Below are 20,471 nucleotides of genomic sequence, written 5' to 3' on the forward strand. Positions count from 1 at the left end.
TAGCTAGAAAGGTGGTACAATATTGTGCCATTGTCTCTTGCGGGGGGGGGTGGGGGGGGGAAGTCTCTAGTTATTCTGTATTGGACCCAGACTGGAAATATTAACAACTCCTGGCTCTAAGTGAGGATGAGACATTACCTTTAATAAACTCAAGTGCAGAGCATGTTTCTGGGGGGAGAGTTTGTTTTATAATCTCCACTCTATACTCCAGGGGTTTTTCAATATGTTTACGAACAGAGTTTCTACTGCAAGGGGAGGAAGAAGCAGGTGCTGATTCACTGTCTCTTCTTGGCCAGGTCACAAACATAAAGAAAACATTAAAAGCTACAGCCTCGTCGTCGGCACAGGAGATGGAACAGCAGCTGGTAGAACGAGAATGCCCTCCACACACAGAACAAAGGCAGCCCACAAAGAAGATGTCCAAAGTCAAAGGGCTGGTCTCCAGCCGTCACTAGAACATACCATCTAAATGTCATTCAGCTAGGAATGACAACAGGAGGAGCAAGAAAGGGCCTGCGTCACCTTTTTCAGTGGGTTCTGGGCCAGTCCCTTCCAGGCTGGCAAATAAAAGCCCTGTTTGAATACAGCTCCCAGTTAGCAGCACCTGGCTAAGTTACACTGTGCAGCCCCTATTAACTTCCAGGGCGTCCCTGTTCTGGTCCTGTAAAGAGGAACTTCTAAAGAAAGGGACAAACCAAAAGGGGCAGGGGAAAAAAAAAATATCTGTGGACAGTTTTGCTCCCTCCCAGCCAGTCTCATTGCTGCTTAACCCTGAGGAAGCTGCTGTACTAAATCAGATCTTGGGAGAACTTCTGTAGCAAGTGTCTGAATCCCAGGGTTGAAGTGTGGCTGCCAAAGCCAGGCTGGGAGCGAGGAAGCCATCGACACAGATCTTTTAATTCCCAAAGGGAGCGCAGAAGGGTTTCTAGACCAGGAACTGCTTTACATGGAAGTCTTCAGCCTTTCCACTACCCCTGTCTATTTTAAACTGGGGTGAAATTCACGCTACCTCGCTCTGTGAAGATGAGATCCAGTGCTGGGCTGTTTACTTAACTGTCTGTTTACTGCCCTTACTAAGCCCTTTAATCTCTCACAGATTTAAAGCACTGTTCTGCATCTCTGAGGCATCAATACAATAAGGAGGAAGCAGGCTGCTCTTTCATGCCTTCCTTCTTGCAGGTGGTTAGAGGCATACTAGAATACTGTTCCTTCTGAATGTGATGTGACCTCCCAGAGCTGCTTGTGAGTTGTTTTCCCCCAATGATCCCTTCAAAGGGTAATGCGTTTGCTCTTCCTTGGATGCTAGCGACAGTGGTCTGCATGGGAGAAGAGCCCGTTTAGCATCGTGACAGGCTGGTGGCCCAGGACCCACTGGCAGGGGTCGCAGCAGCATCCCCTTGCTGAAGCAATGGACTTGACTAGTATTTCTGAATTTTGAACACTTTCAGGTTGTATTTTCCTCCATTTTTTTTTGTACATTGTTGTGATTCTAAAGCATTTCAGCCTTTGTTTTGTGTTTTTTATTTGTTACAGACTAACTTCAGGTGATTTGCACCTAGTTTGTCAAGGTGTGGGTTTTTTTTCTAAGGGGGAGGGTGGGGTTGGCATTGAAACAGGAATTCACAAAAAAGCACATTTTAGAAAAAAATTAAAAATGCTGATTTAATGTCAGAGTCTGGAGTCTTGGCTTTGAGGCTGCTTTAGGCTTGTAGTCCAACAGCACTTGTTCACTTGAGCATTTACTTGATTCTCAGTGTTACGTTATCAGAAGGTCTGAGTGATCTCCCTGATACATCCAGGAGGCAGGGAAGCACTCTTCCCATTTTGTCAGTAGTTCTTCTTTGTCCAAATTTGTGAGAAGAGAAGGATCGGTGGCAAAGCCAGTAGCTGAGCCCAATGTCCTGAGCCTAGAAACCATGGATGCCTGATTGTGGAAGGTTCGTAGTTGTTCTCTGTCTTGGGCCAGTCGATTCCTTCTTCTGGGTCTGGCAGAGTACTGCTTTGTAATTTGGCCCCTGCATTTCACTCCATGCTGTAAAGAGAAGGGCTTTCCGTGAGCGGGCAGGGGACCTGTTTAAGCAGAGAACTGTGACAATGCTCCAGTCCTGCAGCCAGCTGTCACCTGCACTTGCTTGTGCAATGCATGTGCCTTCCTCTTATTGCTACCAGAAGTCTTTGCCGTCTGCGTGTTTTCAGTCCTCAGTCAGAGGACTCGTTGTACACTTGAGAAAGTAAATTCCTCTCCTTTTCTTCTCCCGCAGTGCAGGCACACCAGCTTTTAATCTTGAGGGGTGGCTCTAAATACCTCTCATCCAGTTGCCTCTGGGTCAAGTCCCTTGGTTTCTGATTCTCTGCCAGCTCTCTCTCCCCCTAGAAATGCTAGCCAAAAAATTCCTGGGGAAGGATGTTAAGTGGATAAGCCCAGAGCACGAAGCTTTCCCCTATATCTCAAGGGAACTGTTTCCCAAGCAGTGGCAGTACTGGTTTCTGTGTAGCTTCTCACGGTGTTTAGCTGACAGCTTCTCAGGAGGTGTAGGTGGACTTTATGTACCGAAGTCTAATAGATCTGTGTGATGGAAATGGACAAAGTCTGTTTCTGGCTTCCCGTGTGGGCAGCTGCAGCGTACTGGTCATCCAGTTCCTCACTAGATTTGACTAGTGAGGGAGGTTCTGTCGTCCTCACTAGCCGTTTTTCCTTCCCATTTTTAATATCTGTCCTGCAAAGAGGCAGGAGGAATACAAATGCCTTTGGAAATCGTTTTAGCTCCTCGGCAAGCCACAGTCTGCTGGGGAAATAGATGTAAATTTGGCATTCTTGGTGTTTATTGCCTGCCAGTGACAGGAGTCACTTTAGTTTGCTGAAGCTTCTTTAGTGTGTTGGAAGTTTTCAAGTTTGTTCTTGCGTTTTTCCTGTTCTCAAAGCCTGGCTGGGGGTGAAGATCTTATTTATGCTTCAGTACACATTGCCTTTGATCAGCAAAGAAGCAAGGGAGGAAATAGCACTTTGAATAAAGAGCTGTCCCATGCTGACGGTGATAGAGGATGGAGAAGGGAATGGGGTATTGGAGGGAACTGAGCTGTTTGCATGTTTGCCTTTCCTGGTGTGCCAGCGACGCACTTGGTGCTGCAAAAGGAGGGGGGCGTCTTTGCAATGAGCCCAGTCTGAGATGAGTCATTAACAAATGACATGCACAGAGTACCTGGGGGAGGCAAACAGCTCTGCGGCAGCTGGTTAATGAATCTGGCTTGAAGGAAAGAGGTAGAAGCTATTCCAGGAATGAAGCAGAAGGCATAGTTGTTAACAGGGAAGGATGCAGGAGGTGCTGTGCTGTTCGAGAAGGACAACAGATAAAGACTGCATTGGCTTCCTGTGACTGCAGGGAGGTCAGCATCTCGGAGCAGAGTTGTGTGAATTCGGGGCTGGTGGGGGCTGAATTGCAGACAGTTTTGACTGGGGAGTGCCTGGGGAGCTTAATTGCGCTATGGGGACGGGGGAGGTGGAAGCAGAGGTGGGTTTGATACAAACTCCCATGTACTGCATGTGCCGGCTGGAGGCAGCTACCGCAGCTTGTCAGCGCTGCTGGACTCTGCTCCCTGATGTGGGGAGAGCATCCTGCCCTACTTTATTTTATGACAGCAACGGGCTGCTCCAGCTGCAGCTTACTTCAAGATTGCAGCAGGACAGAGTTTGAGCTATTGAACTTCTGTTTGCTTCCTCCACCCGGAGGGAGACAAAGTAGATGGAGCTGCCTTCCCTCTGCTCCTCAGGGCTTTATTGTCTAGCTTCATGTTCTGCAGCTCCACTTGTACTAGTGCTTGTTTTAATATGGAATTGAGCACTGAGCTGGAAAATGGAAGAGAGGATCTCAGCTGATTGCAGTGCTGGTAGACTGCCCTAGCCCTAAAGCTGTGCCTCATGCTAACAAATGTCCCTGGCATTCCTGCTGTGGCTCAGTTGATACCAGCTAACATCAGGCAATTCTGGAACATGATAAAGCAATACTGATGTCAGTCTTTTTAAAGAAAAAAAGTTTTGGCTCAAAATCTATTGTTCTTTCACTTCCCTCCTCACCTCCTTAGATAAGTTGAATGCTAGCTTAGTCTTCTGTTGACAGCAGGAGGGAAAATCACTGATGCTGACAGACCCTTCTGTGTTCAGATTTGAGACCATATCACAATCGGTCTTGTGCAGACTTCTGAAATCCCATGGGTGCTTGTGGAGCTGCACACAGGCTTGCAGGTCTCTCTCCATGGATTGACAACAGGAGTAGGACCTGCAGAGCTGCTCTCCAGAGTGGAGCTTTTGTTCTCGTAGATGAGAGTGGTGGTAAGTGATGGCCATTCTCCCACCAGCCCTGCAAAGTGAATTTTGCTGAGCAGCTTCTGTTCCTGGAAGAATGGAAAATGATACAGAACCCAGTGGGTGCTATTATGTGTGTTTTTAGTGTTCTGCTCATCCTGTGAGGGGAAAATGCATTGGTCCACCTGCACACAAAGGAAGACGGGCTTATTAATTGCAGGGGAGGCAGAAGTGAGAGTGCCATCAACTCTTGCTAGCTGTATTAAAACGTAACAAATGACATGGATGAATCGGACTTTTCCTAAACTTTCAGTTCTGTACAGGTTTTATGTGAGTGCATCTAAACTGTTTAGAGAGGCCTCTGATTGGAAAACCAAATAAAGCCTACCTCCTGCTGGGGTAAAACAGTCAAAGCTTATGCATTCCTAGGTGTGTTGGGGCTGCTGTTTGTTACTTCAGTATCTGAGCCTGTTGCAAGCTTTGCAATTATTCCCCAAATAATGGGGAAATGGAGAAATTAAAGAACCTGCCCCACAAATATATATACCCAGCTAGCCAGATCTCTGTCACTTACTCCGATGCTGTTGTTTTTTTTCCCTGCTAAGTCCTCTATAGCATCTGACCTAATGCGAGGGAACAAAAAAGCGAAACCGTCTAGCTTATTTGTGTGTAACCTGAGAGAGTAACCCAGGGGCATCAAGAAAGGTAAATTAAAGTTTAGAGTGATCTCAGTTCCTACTTGTAACCTCAGCCTTGTATTTTTATTATGGAATTTTAACCTGACAGTATGATTGGATTTCTCGGCAGAGTTTTTAGAAATGTGTCATTGTTTCACTCTGCTCCGTGGCGAAGGTCGGTGTCTCTCAGGGACTGTTGACATTTTGCTGATATTTCATCAAGTTTGGCCCTACCACAGAGCTACCAGAGGTAAGGGATTGAAGCTGAAGAGGTGTACTGTAAGGAGAGTGCGTATTTACCCCCTAGCCTAGGCTGCACCCTGCTGCTAAGTGGTACTGTGGAGGTACCCCCATCTCTGATTAGTGAACCAGGCAAAGGATTAGGCAAAGCAGCACTTTGCTCCCTGTCTCCGAATACATAGGCACGCGCGCTTCTTTTTCCCACAGAGTGTAGACCTCGTGAGATGCCCCGATGTATTCGTTACAGATTGCAAATTGCATGAGCGTGATAGCTGTGACCAGGGGTTTTTCTTGTCAAGAAGGGAGGATGCCCTCGCTCCAGGGAATGAACGTGCACACTGGAAATTCTAGGTAGTAACAGGATGCTGTAAGGTCACCTAACAGTCCTGAAAGTTGTATTTCCCCACAAAGCACGAAAGAATTTGTGCCAGTAGCCCTTGCTTGATGTAATTTTAGTAGAAGATCGGACACCCTTCCACAGCTCCAGGTCTCCTATAGAGGCTTGTAAATCTCAGTATCATTAGGCCATTTTTCAAATGCTTGTGCACAAGATACCTCTGTATTTCCAGAAGCGCTGATTGTGGCAGGTAAGTGAAGCCTCGCTCCATCAGAGAGTGGCCTTTTTGCGAGTATTTTGAGCTTCTCTGACTGTAGGGGTGTATCTTCATGGGTATGAAGTTTGGAGTAGTGCTGTCTGGCCCTCCAGACTCTTCCTGAAGATGCTGTTTATCTCACCAGCCCTAGCATTTCAGTTGCTGTCTCGTGATCAGCGCAGTCCTAAGGCTGGTTTGTGCTGATGCAATAAGTAACGTCTCGGTGTTTCATTGTCACCTTCGCAGCTGTTAGAGAGCACCGGTTCCTACAGGATCACCTGCCAGCTCTGATGCTATTCCTTTTACATCACGACTGTGAGATGACACCTCTCCTTGCTGGCAGACAAGCCAGGTGGGTAGGCATCGCTCCTCAGAGCTGTTCCGCATCTAGGGAGGTGCAGGCTGTCACCTGGTTTAGCATAATGGAAATCAAGGACAAGGACAGCGTTACGAATAAGGGACAAAGCGCAGAGCTGTGTCCTATTCCAGCTCTGCTGCAGCTGCAGAAAGCAACTTTGGGCAAATGAGCTCCTCCACAGCTGCGTTGCCCAGGACAGCCTCTCTCTTCTGTGCTGACTTTGTGAAAGAAGTTTGCAAAGCGCTTTGGTCTCCTGGCTGGGCAGAGGTTCGTTGCTGATGGAACTGAAGAAGGTGCGTGTGTACGGAAGGGGGGAATCTTAAAGCTTTTTAAGCTTTTCTTAGAAAAGTCATCTTCCTCCTGTGTACCCCACCCTTCTTTTCCCGTGATGCAAATAAGGTGGTCCACCGTGGGAATATCGGCCTGGAGTATTATGGGAAATATGCCAGGTTAATTATGGAGGGGGCAGGAAAAATAGCCTGTGCCGTTTTCAACAATATCAAAGGGATGCTACCTAATGATTTTCCTATTAGTTCTTTTCCCAGCCTGCCAGAGCCACTGCAGAAGTGTCATTTACAAAGGCAGTTTGCAACTCATTACCCTGGATTTTCACTGTAGTTCTGCTCCAGAGAGCGTGGGCTTTTGCTGTGTGCCCCAACCTAATGAATTGCCTGATTCGGTTAGTGCTGCCATCCCTTCTGACAAGGTTAGTTGCTGACTGACAGGAAGGGGCCTGGATTCAATTCCCTTTTTGTTTTCGACTCGCGCTTGTGTCAAGCGCAGGCTCCCTCTGGAAGCTGCCCTGTGATCCCTTCCCTTTGTTTTTCTACATTCTGAGGGAAGCAGCCCATGCTTGGAGAAGTCCTAGAGCAAGTGGCAGGGGCCTGTGTGCTGCTGCCCCTGGCAGTCCCTGCTCAACACCTCAAGTCCCTTTCCAGCTGGAAAATTCCACTGCTGTCCTGCTCTGGGGCTCTGGGCTTTTCTTTTTCTTCATTGGTTTGGGATTTGCTGTCACCTGTGCTGGGCTTTGTAACCCTTCAGCAATAAATACCTTGGAAAAGCCACATTAATGGTACCAGGGAAAAACATGCAATGCGGGCTGGGGGAACAGAACTGATTCCCACACGTTAGAGGGCAACTGTGTCCCTGTTACCGGAGCTCCAAAGCCTATTTGGGCTTTGCAAGGCACTTGTACAACAGCACTGGAGAAAGCTCTTGTCCTTTTTCACTAGAGAGCAGGGTGCTTTGTCAGGCCGTGGGCTTATGGCTCGTCTCGTGCTGGGAACAGCTGCTGGAAAGGGGAAATCAAGGCAGTTCCTATGTCACGTCTCAAGTGCTGCTGCTTGGAAGCTGAATGTGGCTGCGGCTCGTTCAGCTGGTAGAGCAGGAAACGTGTAGGTCCTGTGGGTGCTAGGTTTGACTTCAGTGTGGACAGTGGAGCCTGGGACTCCTGCCACCCTCACTTCCAGGTGTGTGTATCCACCTCTGCGAAATGCCATTCTCGGAGCATGCTGTTGGGATGGCAGATGCCACCCCCTGAGGCTGCAGCTTGCATCCGGGACAGCTCTTGATGTTCACTTATGCTGTCTCCAGGCTGGGATGTGGCGAGGGAGTTTTCCAGTGCTCACCCTGGATCCTTTTACTGAATGTCATGAGGATTTGACCTAGCTGGCCCACAAAGGAGGCAGTGATGTGAGATCAGTTTGTTTCTGCTGCACGTGATGCCTCCTCCCCTCTTAATTAGATTCCTGTGGCCCCTCTCTTTCCTGCTGGCCTTGTTTCCTACTGAGCCCCTGTCAGGGAGACCCAATTGTGGCCTTATCAGGTGCTTGCTGGGCTCTAATGAGCCATTTCCTATTCTGGCCTGTCTGCCAAACCCATCTGAAAACTGACCTCTACTCGCAAGGCCATTCTGTGCGCGTCAGACCCACCGGTCTGGCTGTGCCGTGTGGGTGCTAAGGCTGAGTGTATCTGAAGGTTTTCCCAAGTGCTCTTTCCCCCCCCGAGTGCTGCCTTCTCTCTTCCACATCACCTCCCACCCCGACATGGGCGCAATGTTCCTGTCCCGCAGGTGGGATACCAGCATGCTGAGGGCCAGGGTGACTTATCCCTGGTCAGAGCGGAAGCAGCCAGGCGAGGACCCAAGCTGTTATCCCTCCCTGTGCACAGGGAGCGCTTGCTCTGGTTGCTCTTCTACCGAACTAATGCCCTTTTGCAATGCAGCTTTGTCCTTTTCCTCGGGCTTGCTCTTTTCCAGGAAGCCCAGCAGATGGAAGGAACCCATGCTGTGGGGCTGCGCTGTTCCCCTCGGACTATGCCGCAAAGGAGAAATGGGAATCCAGACTGAATGTGACCCCAGGCTGGGATCTCTGGGAGTCCCCAGCCTGAGCTCAAGGTGGTGCCTTGCATAAGTTGTCATGTTTTGGGGACCGAATCCCTGAGACCAAGTTCCCTCTGCTCTGTTGAGGAGAGGCCCTCTGTCACCAGGCAGATGATTTTATTCCTGCTGTAGCTCTGCAGGGGGAATTGTCCCCACCTTCGTCCCAGCCTGGCACTCTGTTACGGTGACTACTCTGGCTTCATGCTCAAGGACCAGGACCCCGAGGGGGACCTGCAGTACCATCTTCTTGCACCACTGTTCAGACCTGGTGTGCAAGGTCTGCACAGTAAGTGATTCCTTATTGTCCCTTTGGTTTGCTGGGTGACAGCGGGCAGTCCCCTCTGATGGCCATCTCTTTAGGAGCTCCTGGCACAGCCCCTCCTTCCCTCTAGAGGTGTGCGAGGCTGGTAGGGTCACCTTCACAGGCGTTGTATTTGCCTTACAGAGCCCTGACTGTGGGTTGTCATTACCCGTGGACAGCTCTGGAGGGCTCAAGGTGACCCTGAGGCAGGGCACCGAGCTGCCAGCTGCCCATCATGCCTCCCTCCCTCCCAGCCTGGCCTCCCAGGTCTTGGTTTTGTTCCCCGTAGGTAACGACTTACGTGGTCCATCAGCTGCTGCTCCGCGTCCGGTGGGACTCTCTGGGCACCATGAGGTGGGTACCTCTCTGACGGAGGCTTTGCTTGTACAAGGCTAGGAACGTCATATGCACGCTCCTAACCTGATGATTGAGCTGTCAGGTGTCTGGATGAATCCTCTTGTTCTGTGAACCTAATGTTCTCTAATAGTTGGGGAGAGTCTGGCTGGAGGTTTCTATGGTTTCCTGGTGGTTGCTAAGGAATAGGATCTCTTTGCCTCTAGGTCTTGGTGACTTTCTTTTTGCCCTGTCCTAGGCACCGGAGCCCAGCAGAACATAATGCTCGTTGTTTCCCAGCCCACTACAATGGTCAGGGCATAATTTGTGACTCCCGTCACGGCTGGGCTGGGCGCCTGCCGCTCTTTTTTTTTTTTTTTTTTTTTTTCTAAGGCCTCTTTGAAGAACGAGACCAAAGAGCCTTCATGCAGGAGTTTGTGTGTTTGCTGCACTCCCCGCCCCCTCGCTTGCTGTTGCCTTTAGAGCTCCGAGTCATTTTAACGATTTATTTCATGCACTTTACATAGCAAGAAGCTGTAGCAACAGCTGTGCCCATGAATCCTTAACCAGGCGGCCCTCAGTATATTTTGGTCTGTCTATGTATTGTCCCAAGCGCAGTTAAATAAATCTCTGCTGGAGGAAGGGACTTTACAGCTTAGTGGCGAAGGTTTGGTGAATGGGAATATCAACAAGATACTTAAGGAGCTGCTGGATCCTGGAATAACAACACCTCCGGCATAAAGCTCCGTCCCCACTGGCGCAGCCGGGGGCCAGGTCCAGCACTGTCTCTGTTGCTGTCGGCAGGGGCTGCACCTCTGTACGGCGCCCAGTGATACAGCTTTATTTACAGCATGAAATTTGGACCCAAACCTGCAGGCTGGAAGCAGATAAAAGGCATCTAGGCCACATTCGGCTCTTGTCGTGCTGCTATCTATCGATCCGGTGCTCGGCTGTTGAACATCGTGGGCTGATTTCCGCAGGCGCCAGTGGGGATCTGGGCGATAGAGGAGTTTCCTGAGGCCGCGTGCTCTCGCAGGGAGCTCAGTTGGGTTCTGCAGAGGCTTGGAGCCGCCCGCAGCGCCGGGCAGGATTCGGTCCATGACAGCATCGCAGGATTGGGCGCAAGTTTACTTTTGCATACGGGATCAAAGCTTAAAATATCAGCTGGCCTTTCTCTCGCTCCTGACTTTTCTAAAGCATCTGAACAATTCCTCCTTTAACTCTGTTAAAATCAATCAATCTGACATCTAAATTGTATGTGAATTTGATAAATAAAGACAGGTTACAAAATGCCACACGGAATGATTTTTTTTTTTTTTAAAGTTTTTCAACTACTTAGGACAAAAAAATGTTACAATGCTTGACTTTTCATTTAGTTACATAAATAATTTTTTTATAAATATCTCTTTATAAACAATATATAAATAGCTTTACAACATAAATACATTTATGCATGACATGAATTTACAAACAGCAACGTTATACAGCTGGCTTCATCAGTCTCTGGAAAAGCACTGTCCCTTGTCTTGGTGAGTGTTTGTATATATAATATATATAAGATAGAGAGCACTTTTTAAAAAAATAACAAAACCAAAACAGCTGGTGCCATGACTCCTCGTACCAAAAAGAAAAACACAGCCACATCTTTTGTCCATTCTGGGGAGGGTCTCTGCTCTTCTAGGCGTTGCCTGGGGGATGGCCCTGCCTGGCCACGGCAGGAGAAAATGGACTACGGATTCAAAGCCCTGCGAGGAACGAGAACAAAGTGCCTGTTAGTACTTGCCATACACCACCCCTCGCCCATCCCAAGCTGAAACCCCGGCGAGAATAATCCTGGCGTTGGGCCGGGGGATGCTGAAGTCAACAGAGAACCTCTCTGAGCTTTTCGCTTGTGCTAAAGCGAGGAAGAAGCTCGACCTTTGCTTTCTGGCTGCCTGGTATTTAGGGGAGAGTCGGAGGGAAGCGTGCTGCTCCTCCTGGCCCTGGCTCTAGCAGAAATCTTTTTTTCCTGCTGAGAATTTAAGGAGAGAGGATGGGTGTGAGCTGGCTGCGCAGCCTGCGTGCACTTCTCAGAGCCCTGAGCTGGGCGATTCCTTGGGAATACCGAGGAGCCGCTACAGGAGGGAGCAGAGGGGCAGCACCCACCCCTCTGGGCAGGGCCAGGGACCAGCGCTGCTGTCCTGCGGGCAACTGCTCTTCCCATTGCTCTGCAGAGCAACAGGGGTTCTGGATCCAGTCCCCTCCGTGCCCCGTTATGTTACTGCAGGGCCAAGGGACATCCCTTTGCGTGGGGCAGCGCCGTGCCGTGGGAAGAAGAGTGGCCTGGGCTGCAGTGGGCAAACGCTGCCCCAAGTGTGAGTTCCTCTGCTGGCAGGGACCAGGCCAGCCCCCAGCCCCCTCGGGAAGAGCTGGCCAGGGGGGAGCTGCAGGGCTTCTCTCAAACCAGTCACTGCGGGGAAGTGATGCTTCTCTTGCCCATCAGTCCCTAAGCACAGTGGCTGTGGAGTGCCGCGGGAAGAACTTCTCCCAGCTCCCTATAACTTGCTCCGATGCAAAGCCTAGGTTAGGAAAGTGCTACCTGTGGCTGTCATCACAATTAGGAGACACCTAGGGAACTTGTGTCTTGTTTTTCCCTTGAATTAAATTAATTGGAGTGTGGCTGAGCCAGGTGCCTCACTAATCCTCCCACCACAGGCACTTGGGGGTACCCTGCCCTCTGAGACATGTCCATGTGTCACCTATGTCTAAGTGTAGGATGCTCGGAGCAACTGGGAACGTATGGCTGCACCGGAGCTCCTTCTGCATCCCCCCCCGGAGCCTGTGGGTCTGGCTCACCGTGAACTAAGGCCTGGGTCTGCAATCCTTCTGCAGGGACAAGGTACCCGATGGATGGATGGATGGATGGATGGATGGATGGATGGATGGATGGATGGATGGATGGCGGCACAGTTAAACCCAACTATGTGGCTTTACCCACCAGCCACACCGGGCTTTGCAGATGGCTCAAGCGGGCTGACAACCTCCAACCCTGCTCGGTGCTCCATCTCCCACCCGGCAGCGTACCGAGGGGCAGCGGAGCGGTCCCCCCCACCCCGGGACCCCCCCCCGGCAGCCGCCCGCCCCGTCCGCGCACTCACCGCCAGGGGTCCCTCAGCAGCCGAGGCCGCTCATGGCGCCGATGCGGTCCAGCTTGAGGCCGAAGCAGCCTTTGCCCAGCCCTTTCTTATGGACGCCCTTGTGGCGGCGGCCCGGCGGGTCCTGCAGCAGCCGAGCCCAGCCCGCCCGCGGCCGGGACTCGGACCGCGCCTCCCGCGCCTCCCGCGGGCCCGAGCCGCCGCCGCCGCCGCCGCTCCGCTCCTTCTCCCGCTCCTTCTCCCGCTCCGCCGCCGCCGCCGCCGCCTCGGGCGGACCCGCCGCCGCCGAGCCGCGGGAGGCCTGTGGAGGGGGAGAGGGTCAGAAAGCCGCCGCCGCCCCCCTCAGCGCTCCCCCCCCGCCCCGGCTTCCCCGCATCCCGCAGCGGGGTCGGTGTATCCCCCGCCGCGATGCACACCCGGGATTAGGGGCTGTGCATACACACACACATCCCCCCCCCCCCCCCCGCACCCCGCCTCCAGCAATGTCCCCCCATCACCCTGGGACTGTGCGCAGGGCATCCTGCCCTCTCCCCAAATCCGTGCGCCCTGCCCTGGGGTCGGAGCATCCCCCTGCCTCACACTGTAGCGGTGCCTTCCCGACACCCCCCCGGCACCGTGTGTCCCCCCGCCTCAGCTGGGTTCACTGCATCCCTCCCAGAAAAGGGCCGGTGGTGCTGCACCCCCCCAGCTGTGCTGCTGTCAAGGCAAATATTCCCCCCCCGCTCAATCTGAAGGGGCCTGAAAGCTGGCAGGGGACGCAGTGACCCCATTGGGGTCACTGCGTCCCCTGCCAGCTTTCAGGCCCCTTGGGTCACTGTGTCCCCTGCTAGCTTTCAGAGGGGTGTTCCTGTCCCCCATCCCAGCTCCGGGGGGGGGGGGGGCGTGTCACATCACTCTGAGCAGCCCTCCCTGCACCTCTGCCTTGCAGAGTGTCCCCAGTAGCAGTGCAGAGATCAGGGGTCCCCTTTCCCACTGCTGCCCCCTCCCCCCCAGTTAATGCTGTCTGGGTCCCCCCAGTCCCCCAGTTCTGACCCGCAATTATGGGGGTCACACCCCCTTCCCTACTGCCCCCCCAACTCCCAGCAATCCCCCCCCGCCTCCCTGCTCGGGGCTGCTGCCCACCAAGCCCTGGGGCTGCTCCCCCCCTCAATCATCTCCCTGACCCCCCTGTATCACCCCTTTCTCTGCCGCCTGCACCCCAGGTCTTTACAGGGACACCCCCAGTCCTGTCCCGCCGCTGTCCTGGGACACCCCTCAGTCCATGTCCCCATCTCTGTCCCTGGCCCCTGGGGCAGTGCCACCCAGTGTCAGCGGCCGCCAGTGCATCCCTCCTCCTCAGCATCCCGGGACACACATTTGGGGTGCCCCTGCACACCCACACACACACCCACCCCCCCTCATTTGGGCAGGGCTGCCTGGAGTGCTCTGCTCTCCCACCCTGCTCACCATGCACCTGCTGCCCACCCTGCTCCGGCTCTACTCCCCTTCCCCAGCGCCTGGCACAGAAGGGGTGACACCGGGGAGCGGACTGCCACCCTCCCCGGCCCCAATCCTGCAGGGTACCGGGCACACAGCATCCCCCTCCAGCCACCCGGTTTGGGGTTGACATCCCCGGGACACGCACGCCTGGGACAGGCTGGAGGAGCAGTGGGTTCCCCTAGCAGCCAAAAAGTCCATGGGGAAGGAGGACCCTGGCTTTCCTCTGACTCCGCCACCCCAAAGTCACCCCGCATCTCCCCCCTGTGCCCTCAGGACCCTCGGCGGGAGGGGGGAGAGGAGGGAGAACCGAGGGGCAGCTCCAGCCCTACCTTCTGTGGGAGCTGAGACGCCGGCTTCGCCTCCAGCCTGACGGAGAGCAGCGCGAGTAAAAGTCCACCAGCCAGCCAGGGTGAGATCTGCATCCTGCGAGGCCGAGCGAGAGGGGGGCCGGGGAGGGGGGGGGGGAAACAGCGGGGAGCCCAGGGGAGCCCCGGGGAGAGGCCGGGACCGGCGGGAGTCAAAGTTCAGAGCGGAGCCCCGAGGTCCCTCCAGCCGCCCGCGAAGTGCCGAGCTCGTGTGAACTTGGGCTTTCTGCTTCATTCATTTTATAACCCAACCTGCTCGGTGATGTCATCTAAACAACCAGGTCCAACCCGGCCTCCCACTCCACAATAGCAGGAATTTAAAGGGGGGGTGGGAGGGTAGGGGGGGGTGTCCCCTCTCCCCTGGCAGGAACGAATGACACATCAGCCCAAAGGAACCGGCTCGGGGAGTTGGAGAGCAGACGGGGAAAGCGGGGGGCATTTGGCTTCACGTCCGCCCCCCCCCCCGCCCCAACCACCCCCAGACCCCCCCCGAAAGCTGTCTGCCCTCCCCTTGCCCGGCTGCCCCACGGTCCCCCACTCCCCCCCACTTCCCCAGTGACCCCCTGTGGAGGAACACGGGCCAGCCTGGGGGGGTGGCTGTCACAGGCTGGAGGGCGGGTGTCCCAGTGGGGGATTAAGCCCAAAAGAAAGGAATGAGTGCAAAAAGCACTTTTTTTTTTCACATCCAGGATTAAATCAGAACCTGTCTGTCCCCCAACTTCTCTCCCAGGTCCCTGCTTGGCAGGAGGGGGGACACTGCCCTCCCTGGCAGGGATGCTGGGGACACAGGGGGATGCGGGGGGCAGGGGCACTGCTTGAGGGCACCCAGGTGGGTCCCTTGGCTTGGAGGGGGGGGACCTGCACCCTCCACTCTCCTGGGGGGGCTGGATGGTGTCCCTGGCCCTGGAGATGGGGCTTTCACACACCCTGGGGATGTCCTCTGTGGGGCACAGTCAGTGTCACAGGGTCCCCGCTGGGGACAGGACCCAAGGGCTGACCCACCACAGGGCTGTGCAGCCTGGCCTCCGACCTGCTCCCGGAGCTGCAGGGTGCGGAAGAGGGATGTGATCCCGGGATTAACCCCAGCATCTCACAGGGTCTCTGGGGACACAGTAGGTGCTCCCCCCTCCCTGCCCTCCCCCTTCCCCTTCAGCAGCCGGCAGGGCAGGATTTGTGCCGCTGCTGATGGTGTGCCCGGCACCGGGCAGCTCTGGGGCTCTGGCTGCTCCGGTGCACCATCCCTGGCACCGCGTCCAGGGAAGGGGGATGCTTTTACTGGGATCAGGCCAGCGGAAAGACCCCCCTCTCTTTGCAGGAGCATGCAGGGATGGGTTGCACCAGGTTGGATTTGCACTCCAAATCCTTTCCCTGGAACCAGGGAAATGCTCTCTGCTCTTCCTGCTCTCCCCGGGGTCGGCTCCAGGCTGGTCCTTTCTTCCCACTCCCTTTCTTGGTCTTTCTGGGCTCTGCTGCTCCCCAAATCCCTGGGGAGCTGCCCCTGCTGGGGGACCATGGCTCTCTGGGGGTCTGTGTTTTCCCTGCTTGGGAGCAGGGAGATGTTTCCTCCTCCCCAGCCCGGGCTACTGGGCACGGGACACTTCAAAGGAGATTGGCTTTTCAGCTCCATGTGAATGGGAGCTGGAAGGAGAAGGTCTCGGTGGTTTTTCCATCATGCCTGCCAGGTGGAGACAACTTGGACTTTTTGGAGTGTAAAGTTGTGCTTGGGCATTTGTCTGCGTGCAGGCAGAGCGAGGCGAGGGAGCCGGGATTAGAGCCGACCCCCGGTGCCAGGGAGCTGTGGGTGCAGGCAAGGAGCAGAGAGAGGCCCCTTCTCTTGGGGTTCAGCTCTCATCCCCCCCGAAGCGTGCTGAGATGTGACACCCAGCCTCTCTGGAGTGCAAGGTGCAGGGGGGCCTCTGCAGCACTACTGCTTTCAGCAGGGCTTGTGCAGGGGAAAGGGGAGCAGCGGGGAACTGAGCCTTGGATCTCCGCTGCCTGGGGCTGTTGGGGTGCCCGAGGTCACCAGCGGTGGGACAGCTGACACGGGCTCCTGCCGTCACTGGTTGTGCTGGCGGATGCCGCGGGCAGCGCTGCCCTGCGGCTTCTCCTTGGGGGGATCCAGGATGGGGAAGGAGATGGGGCAGACAACCAGGGGGAAATGTCACAGCGTGGGGAGGAAGGGTGCCTTGCTTGCCACCTGCCCCCTGCACGCTGCGGGACGTGGGGTCGGGAGCCATATCGGAGCTTCTCCACCAGCCCCTCGCCCCTAGGGATGAGAGCGTTGCCACAAATGCCACAAGGTGGTCAGGTCTCAGCCAGCGCCTGCCCGCAGGAGGCTTGTCCCGTGCCCTTTCACCAGCGTGGTTTTCATTAGTGTGTTTTCTTTGTCACACTGTGCAGAGCCTCGGGTTTTTTTTTTTTTTTTGGGGGGGGGGAGGGAGGGGCTGTGCTTAATAAATCCAATTAGTCTTGTTATTCAAATTACCCTGCCTTTTCTGCTGAAAGTCGCTGGAGTCAGAGCCGGGCGCACACAAAGCCTTTCCCTTAACTCAAACCAGATCGGATCCACCAGGGTGGCAAAAGCTCAGAGCGGGGAGAAGAGGTGGGCAGGAAGGGGTTAAGAGCACGAAACCCTTTTGCTTCGTGGGATGGGGACCTGAAAGACTTTAACCCTTGAAGGGATGTGCCTTCCTTGGCCCAAGGCCCTGCAGGATGCTCACATCAGCTGAGAACTGGCAGACTCAAGGCATGTGTGGAAGCTGGGAGTGTGGGGCAGAGAGGGCTTCCCTCGGGGGCTGGAGAGCAAAGAGGATCCTGCACAGCGGGACAGGGAGGGATGGAGACCCCCCAGGGTGGGCTGGAGGACGAGACACCCCTCCCCATCCCCGGGCGGGGAGACGGGCTCCAGGGCTGGGCTGCCCCTGGGACACCAGCGTCCAACCAGGGGCTATGGGGAGATGGACTGAGGTGCGTTGGTGAGGGGGTGGCTTGAGGTGACCTAAGAAAGGCATGAAAATCCATTTTTGACTGCTCTTCGTGTCACATAATGCTTCCCGTGTGACAGCAGACTAAGGGCTGTTCAGAGGTGTCCCCATGGTGGCAGCCGTGCTGGCTCCATCCAGCCTGGATTCGAGCCTCTCGCCTCTTTGGCTCCTGCTGGGCATCACCCAAAGCCAGGACATCTCCTGCCCTCCGGAAAGCCCTTCTCCAGGGGTTGGGTGGGAAGCTGCATGTGCTGGAAAATGCCTGAAAGCAGAGAACATGGCTGCTGTAGGGCTAAAAACAGGGAGATATGGCCAAGTCTTAGCCAAGTGGGGGTGACCCCGAGAAGGGGGACTCGGGGACACTGTCGGTGTGTAGGGAGCGGGGAAGGGAGTGGAGCATGTGCATGTGCAGGAGAGCACATGGGTCCCCATGCCTGAAGGACGGCGAGGGATTCATCGGAGTGTGACTGGTGCCAGCATGATTTGGAGGGTGGGAGGAGGTGAGTCACGGGGGTACGTGTGACAGCAGCATGGGGTGTTTCTGCCCCATCACAAGGAAGGGGTGAGCGATGCCCGCGGGTGAGGCTGGGTCCTGCTGGGCAGCGCAGGGGCCCCGGCTCTGTATCCCCTGCCTCTTCGGGCACCTTCCAGAGGATAACCCCGAGGAGGTTTACAGGACAGAAACACGGACTCTAGCCTGAAGAAAGTCACGCCACCGCAGCAGTGAACAACCAGCTATCCATCTTCTTTTTCTTCCACTCGCTCTTCATTAGGGAGCGCGTTTCTGTATTGATTTGGGGAAACAGCTGCCCAGATTTATGTCTCTTCTGCTGCCATGGGCCAGGGAGCATTTCCCGACAGAGCGATGGGATAACTGTAGCGTGAGGATTTCCAGTTGATGCCACGTGCGGGCCGTTTGTCCCTTTGCAAAAAGAGACATCAGAAGGCTGCGTGCATGCAATGGAGGTGCCGGAGCGGCCGATCTTTTCCTGCAACCGGTGGCCAACCCAAGGAGACGTTGGTCAAGCACCGTCCCAAAGCCTCTGGGTGGCTTTGGAACGAGCCCCAAAGCACTGCTGCTCTCTCAGTACCCACCTGGGGCAGGACCAGGGGAGCAGAGCAGGTACAAGGACAGAGGGGGTACAAGGATGGAGGAGTGAATTCCTCTCTGGTGGACCAGGTCCCCAGGAACAAGACATGCGCTGGTGTTTGCCACTGAGGGTTTGAGATGACACAATAGGAGGTTTTTACAGTTTATGGGTTTTTTACAGGTTTTACAGCACCTCTCTAGGGGACTGGTGACAGCAGGCTCATCACAAAGCAGTTTGGGGGGGGATATCAGTTTTGGCTGCATGGATGGATGAGCGCACAGTGGCACATGCAGTGGCAGGGGACTGTTTGGTCCCACCTCTGTGGCAGGACACGGCAGGCGATGTGCCTCCTGAGGATGCTTTGAAGCAAGCTTTTCTGGAGAATAGCCCTACAGCCCCCGAGGGCAGGAGCACCACTGGGCTGACCAACAGCCCCGAGGCCCGGGCAGCCACCAGGCTGTCATGGGGACAGGGTGGCCCTGCATGCCAGGGTGCGATGCTCCTCAGGCACTGCAGCAGCACTGGCACCTGCTTTACCTCCGTATCTCCATGTCTGAAATGCTGATGGAGCTTTCAGCCTGTTTGAACATTCCTGATGTTTATTTTGGATGTAGCCGCTGAATGAGGCACTACAGGAAACACTACGCGATTTTACATTTTCCCCTGTCTCCTTTGGGTCTGGAAGAGGGCTCTGGCCCAGGACCAGGGGAACATCTCCTCTCCCCAAACTGGGACCGTGGTGAGGAGAGGCCCCGAAGAACCACCCTGATGGGGCAGGTGGGGACAGAGCTGCAGATGCAGCAAGGACATGGGGCCTGAGAGGACATCTCTGTCCCTTCCCAAAGCTTCCAGGGCAGCAAGGGTGAGGAGACAAGGGAAAGCCCCAGGTAGAGATTCCTGGGTCTTTGCTAGCGTGTTTTGTTTTGTTAGTGTGTTTTAGCACAGTGTGTTTTCCCCCCAGAGGCTTGCTTTGGGGTTTGCCTCTTGGGGTTTGCCATTTTCCCTGGGATCCCTGTGATGCTCCAGTTTCCTCCTGACTTTCTGGGTGTTTCTTTTCCCCGGGGCAGCACTGGGATGGCCGTGCCTCACTGGGCTGATGGGAGCGGGAACACGGCGTCTCAAGACTTCTGTTGAACATTGAGAAAATGAAGCAATTCTAACGCACGGGTGAGTCCAGGCTGTGAGCCTCCCTCTGTGTCAGTCCTCAGAGGATACAAATTGCATTGCCTCCAGCTGCCGGCAGCCTTGGCTCCGCAGCAAACCTAGGGGCAGGTTGTTGGGATTTTCCAAACTAAATGCCACCGTCATCTTTGACCTCCCCTTCTCAGACACCTTCCCCCAGAAATGGGGGTCTGGCAGCATTTCACCCACAGCCTGGAGGTCCCAACTTCAGCCCAGGCTGTTGGTTTTGGCGCTGAGCATCCCTTTGGGAAGACGTTCCTGCCCAAAGAGGTGATGGCCCCGAAAAGCCAAAGGATGAGTTATTGTCACCACATTTGTCCCCATGGGGAGCTGTGCCTTGTGGATCCATCAGGCCAGCAGCGATAGACCCTTAGCCTGTACCCAGGGAGGGGACCCCATAGCAGTGATGAAGCCGGATGCCATCACTGCAACGCGTCACCCCACGCAGCCCCGGGGAAGGTCTGTGCCCCAACGTGCTACCTTCGCATCTGGGCCAGGTGAGCAGGTCCTCACTAGCCCTGCGGCTCTGGCGGCGGCGCATGCCCTGGCTTGGCAGGAGCCTCTTCCACCTGGCTCGGCTGGGCGAAACCCTGTCACCCTCGAAGATGCTGTCAGCAGGCAGTTCCCTTGTGGCCCTCCCGCCAGCCCCAAATGGCCCCCAGCCCCTCTGAGGTGGCTTCCCAGGAGCCTAGTGCCAGACTGTAGGAAGTCCCTTTTGGCTTTGGTCCTTTGTGGCAAAACCTTCAGGCTTCCCAGGCCTTTCCCAGGAGCATCCCGGATGTGGGTAACCCCAGGGGAGTGCTGGGATGCAGGGAGCTGAATCCTTGCTGGTCTTGGGGATGCTGGTGGTCGAGCCCTCAACCTCCTGCCAGGGCTGTGATCCTGCTGAAGCCAAATTTGGGCTTTCTGCCCCTTTTTTTTCTTCCTGGGAATGGGTCTGGCCGTCTCCAACCAGAAGGTTTGTGCAGGCGCCAGCCTGAGCAGCACCAGGTGGCCCTGGCCAGGGCGAGGTCTGGCGAGGGAAGGGGCACATTTCGGCTCTGTGGATGGCGGG

The 20,471-nt window shown here is 54.9% G+C and overlaps 2 protein-coding genes across 10 annotated transcripts in view; one reads left to right on the plus strand and one right to left on the minus strand.

Annotated features, from left to right (window-relative positions):
* COPS7B (COP9 signalosome subunit 7B) overlaps window positions 1-10,477 on the plus strand; it is a 19,044-nt gene extending 8,567 nt beyond the window's left edge. Inside the window, exons 7-9 of one of the 9 annotated variants that reach the window (XR_008467013.1) lie at window positions 297-8,834; window positions 9,139-9,203; window positions 10,033-10,477. Coding sequence is in view for 4 of the 9 variants with exons in the window: in XM_054205503.1 (XP_054061478.1) it covers window positions 297-455 (159 nt within the window). In the remaining 5 variants the exon portion in view is untranslated. Of the gene's footprint in view, window positions 1-296 lie in introns of all 9 variants that reach the window. The other 8 variants (XR_008467011.1, XR_008467012.1, XR_008467010.1 and 5 more) reach the window with 8 other exon arrangements.
* NPPC (natriuretic peptide C) lies at window positions 10,463-14,280 on the minus strand. Its single transcript, XM_054205508.1, has 3 exons — window positions 14,125-14,280; window positions 12,320-12,617; window positions 10,463-10,927 (listed from the first exon to the last, which is right to left on the minus strand). Exons 1-2 carry the CDS (start codon window positions 14,215-14,217, stop codon window positions 12,333-12,335), a joined length of 378 nt encoding a protein of 125 aa, XP_054061483.1. The 5' UTR covers window positions 14,218-14,280; the 3' UTR covers window positions 10,463-10,927; window positions 12,320-12,332.
* Between the last annotated feature and the right edge of the window lie 6,191 nt (window positions 14,281-20,471).

The sequence above is a fragment of the Rissa tridactyla genome, chromosome 6, assembly GCF_028500815.1.
Source record: "Rissa tridactyla isolate bRisTri1 chromosome 6, bRisTri1.patW.cur.20221130, whole genome shotgun sequence".
Classification (NCBI taxonomy): Eukaryota; Metazoa; Chordata; class Aves; order Charadriiformes; family Laridae; genus Rissa; species Rissa tridactyla.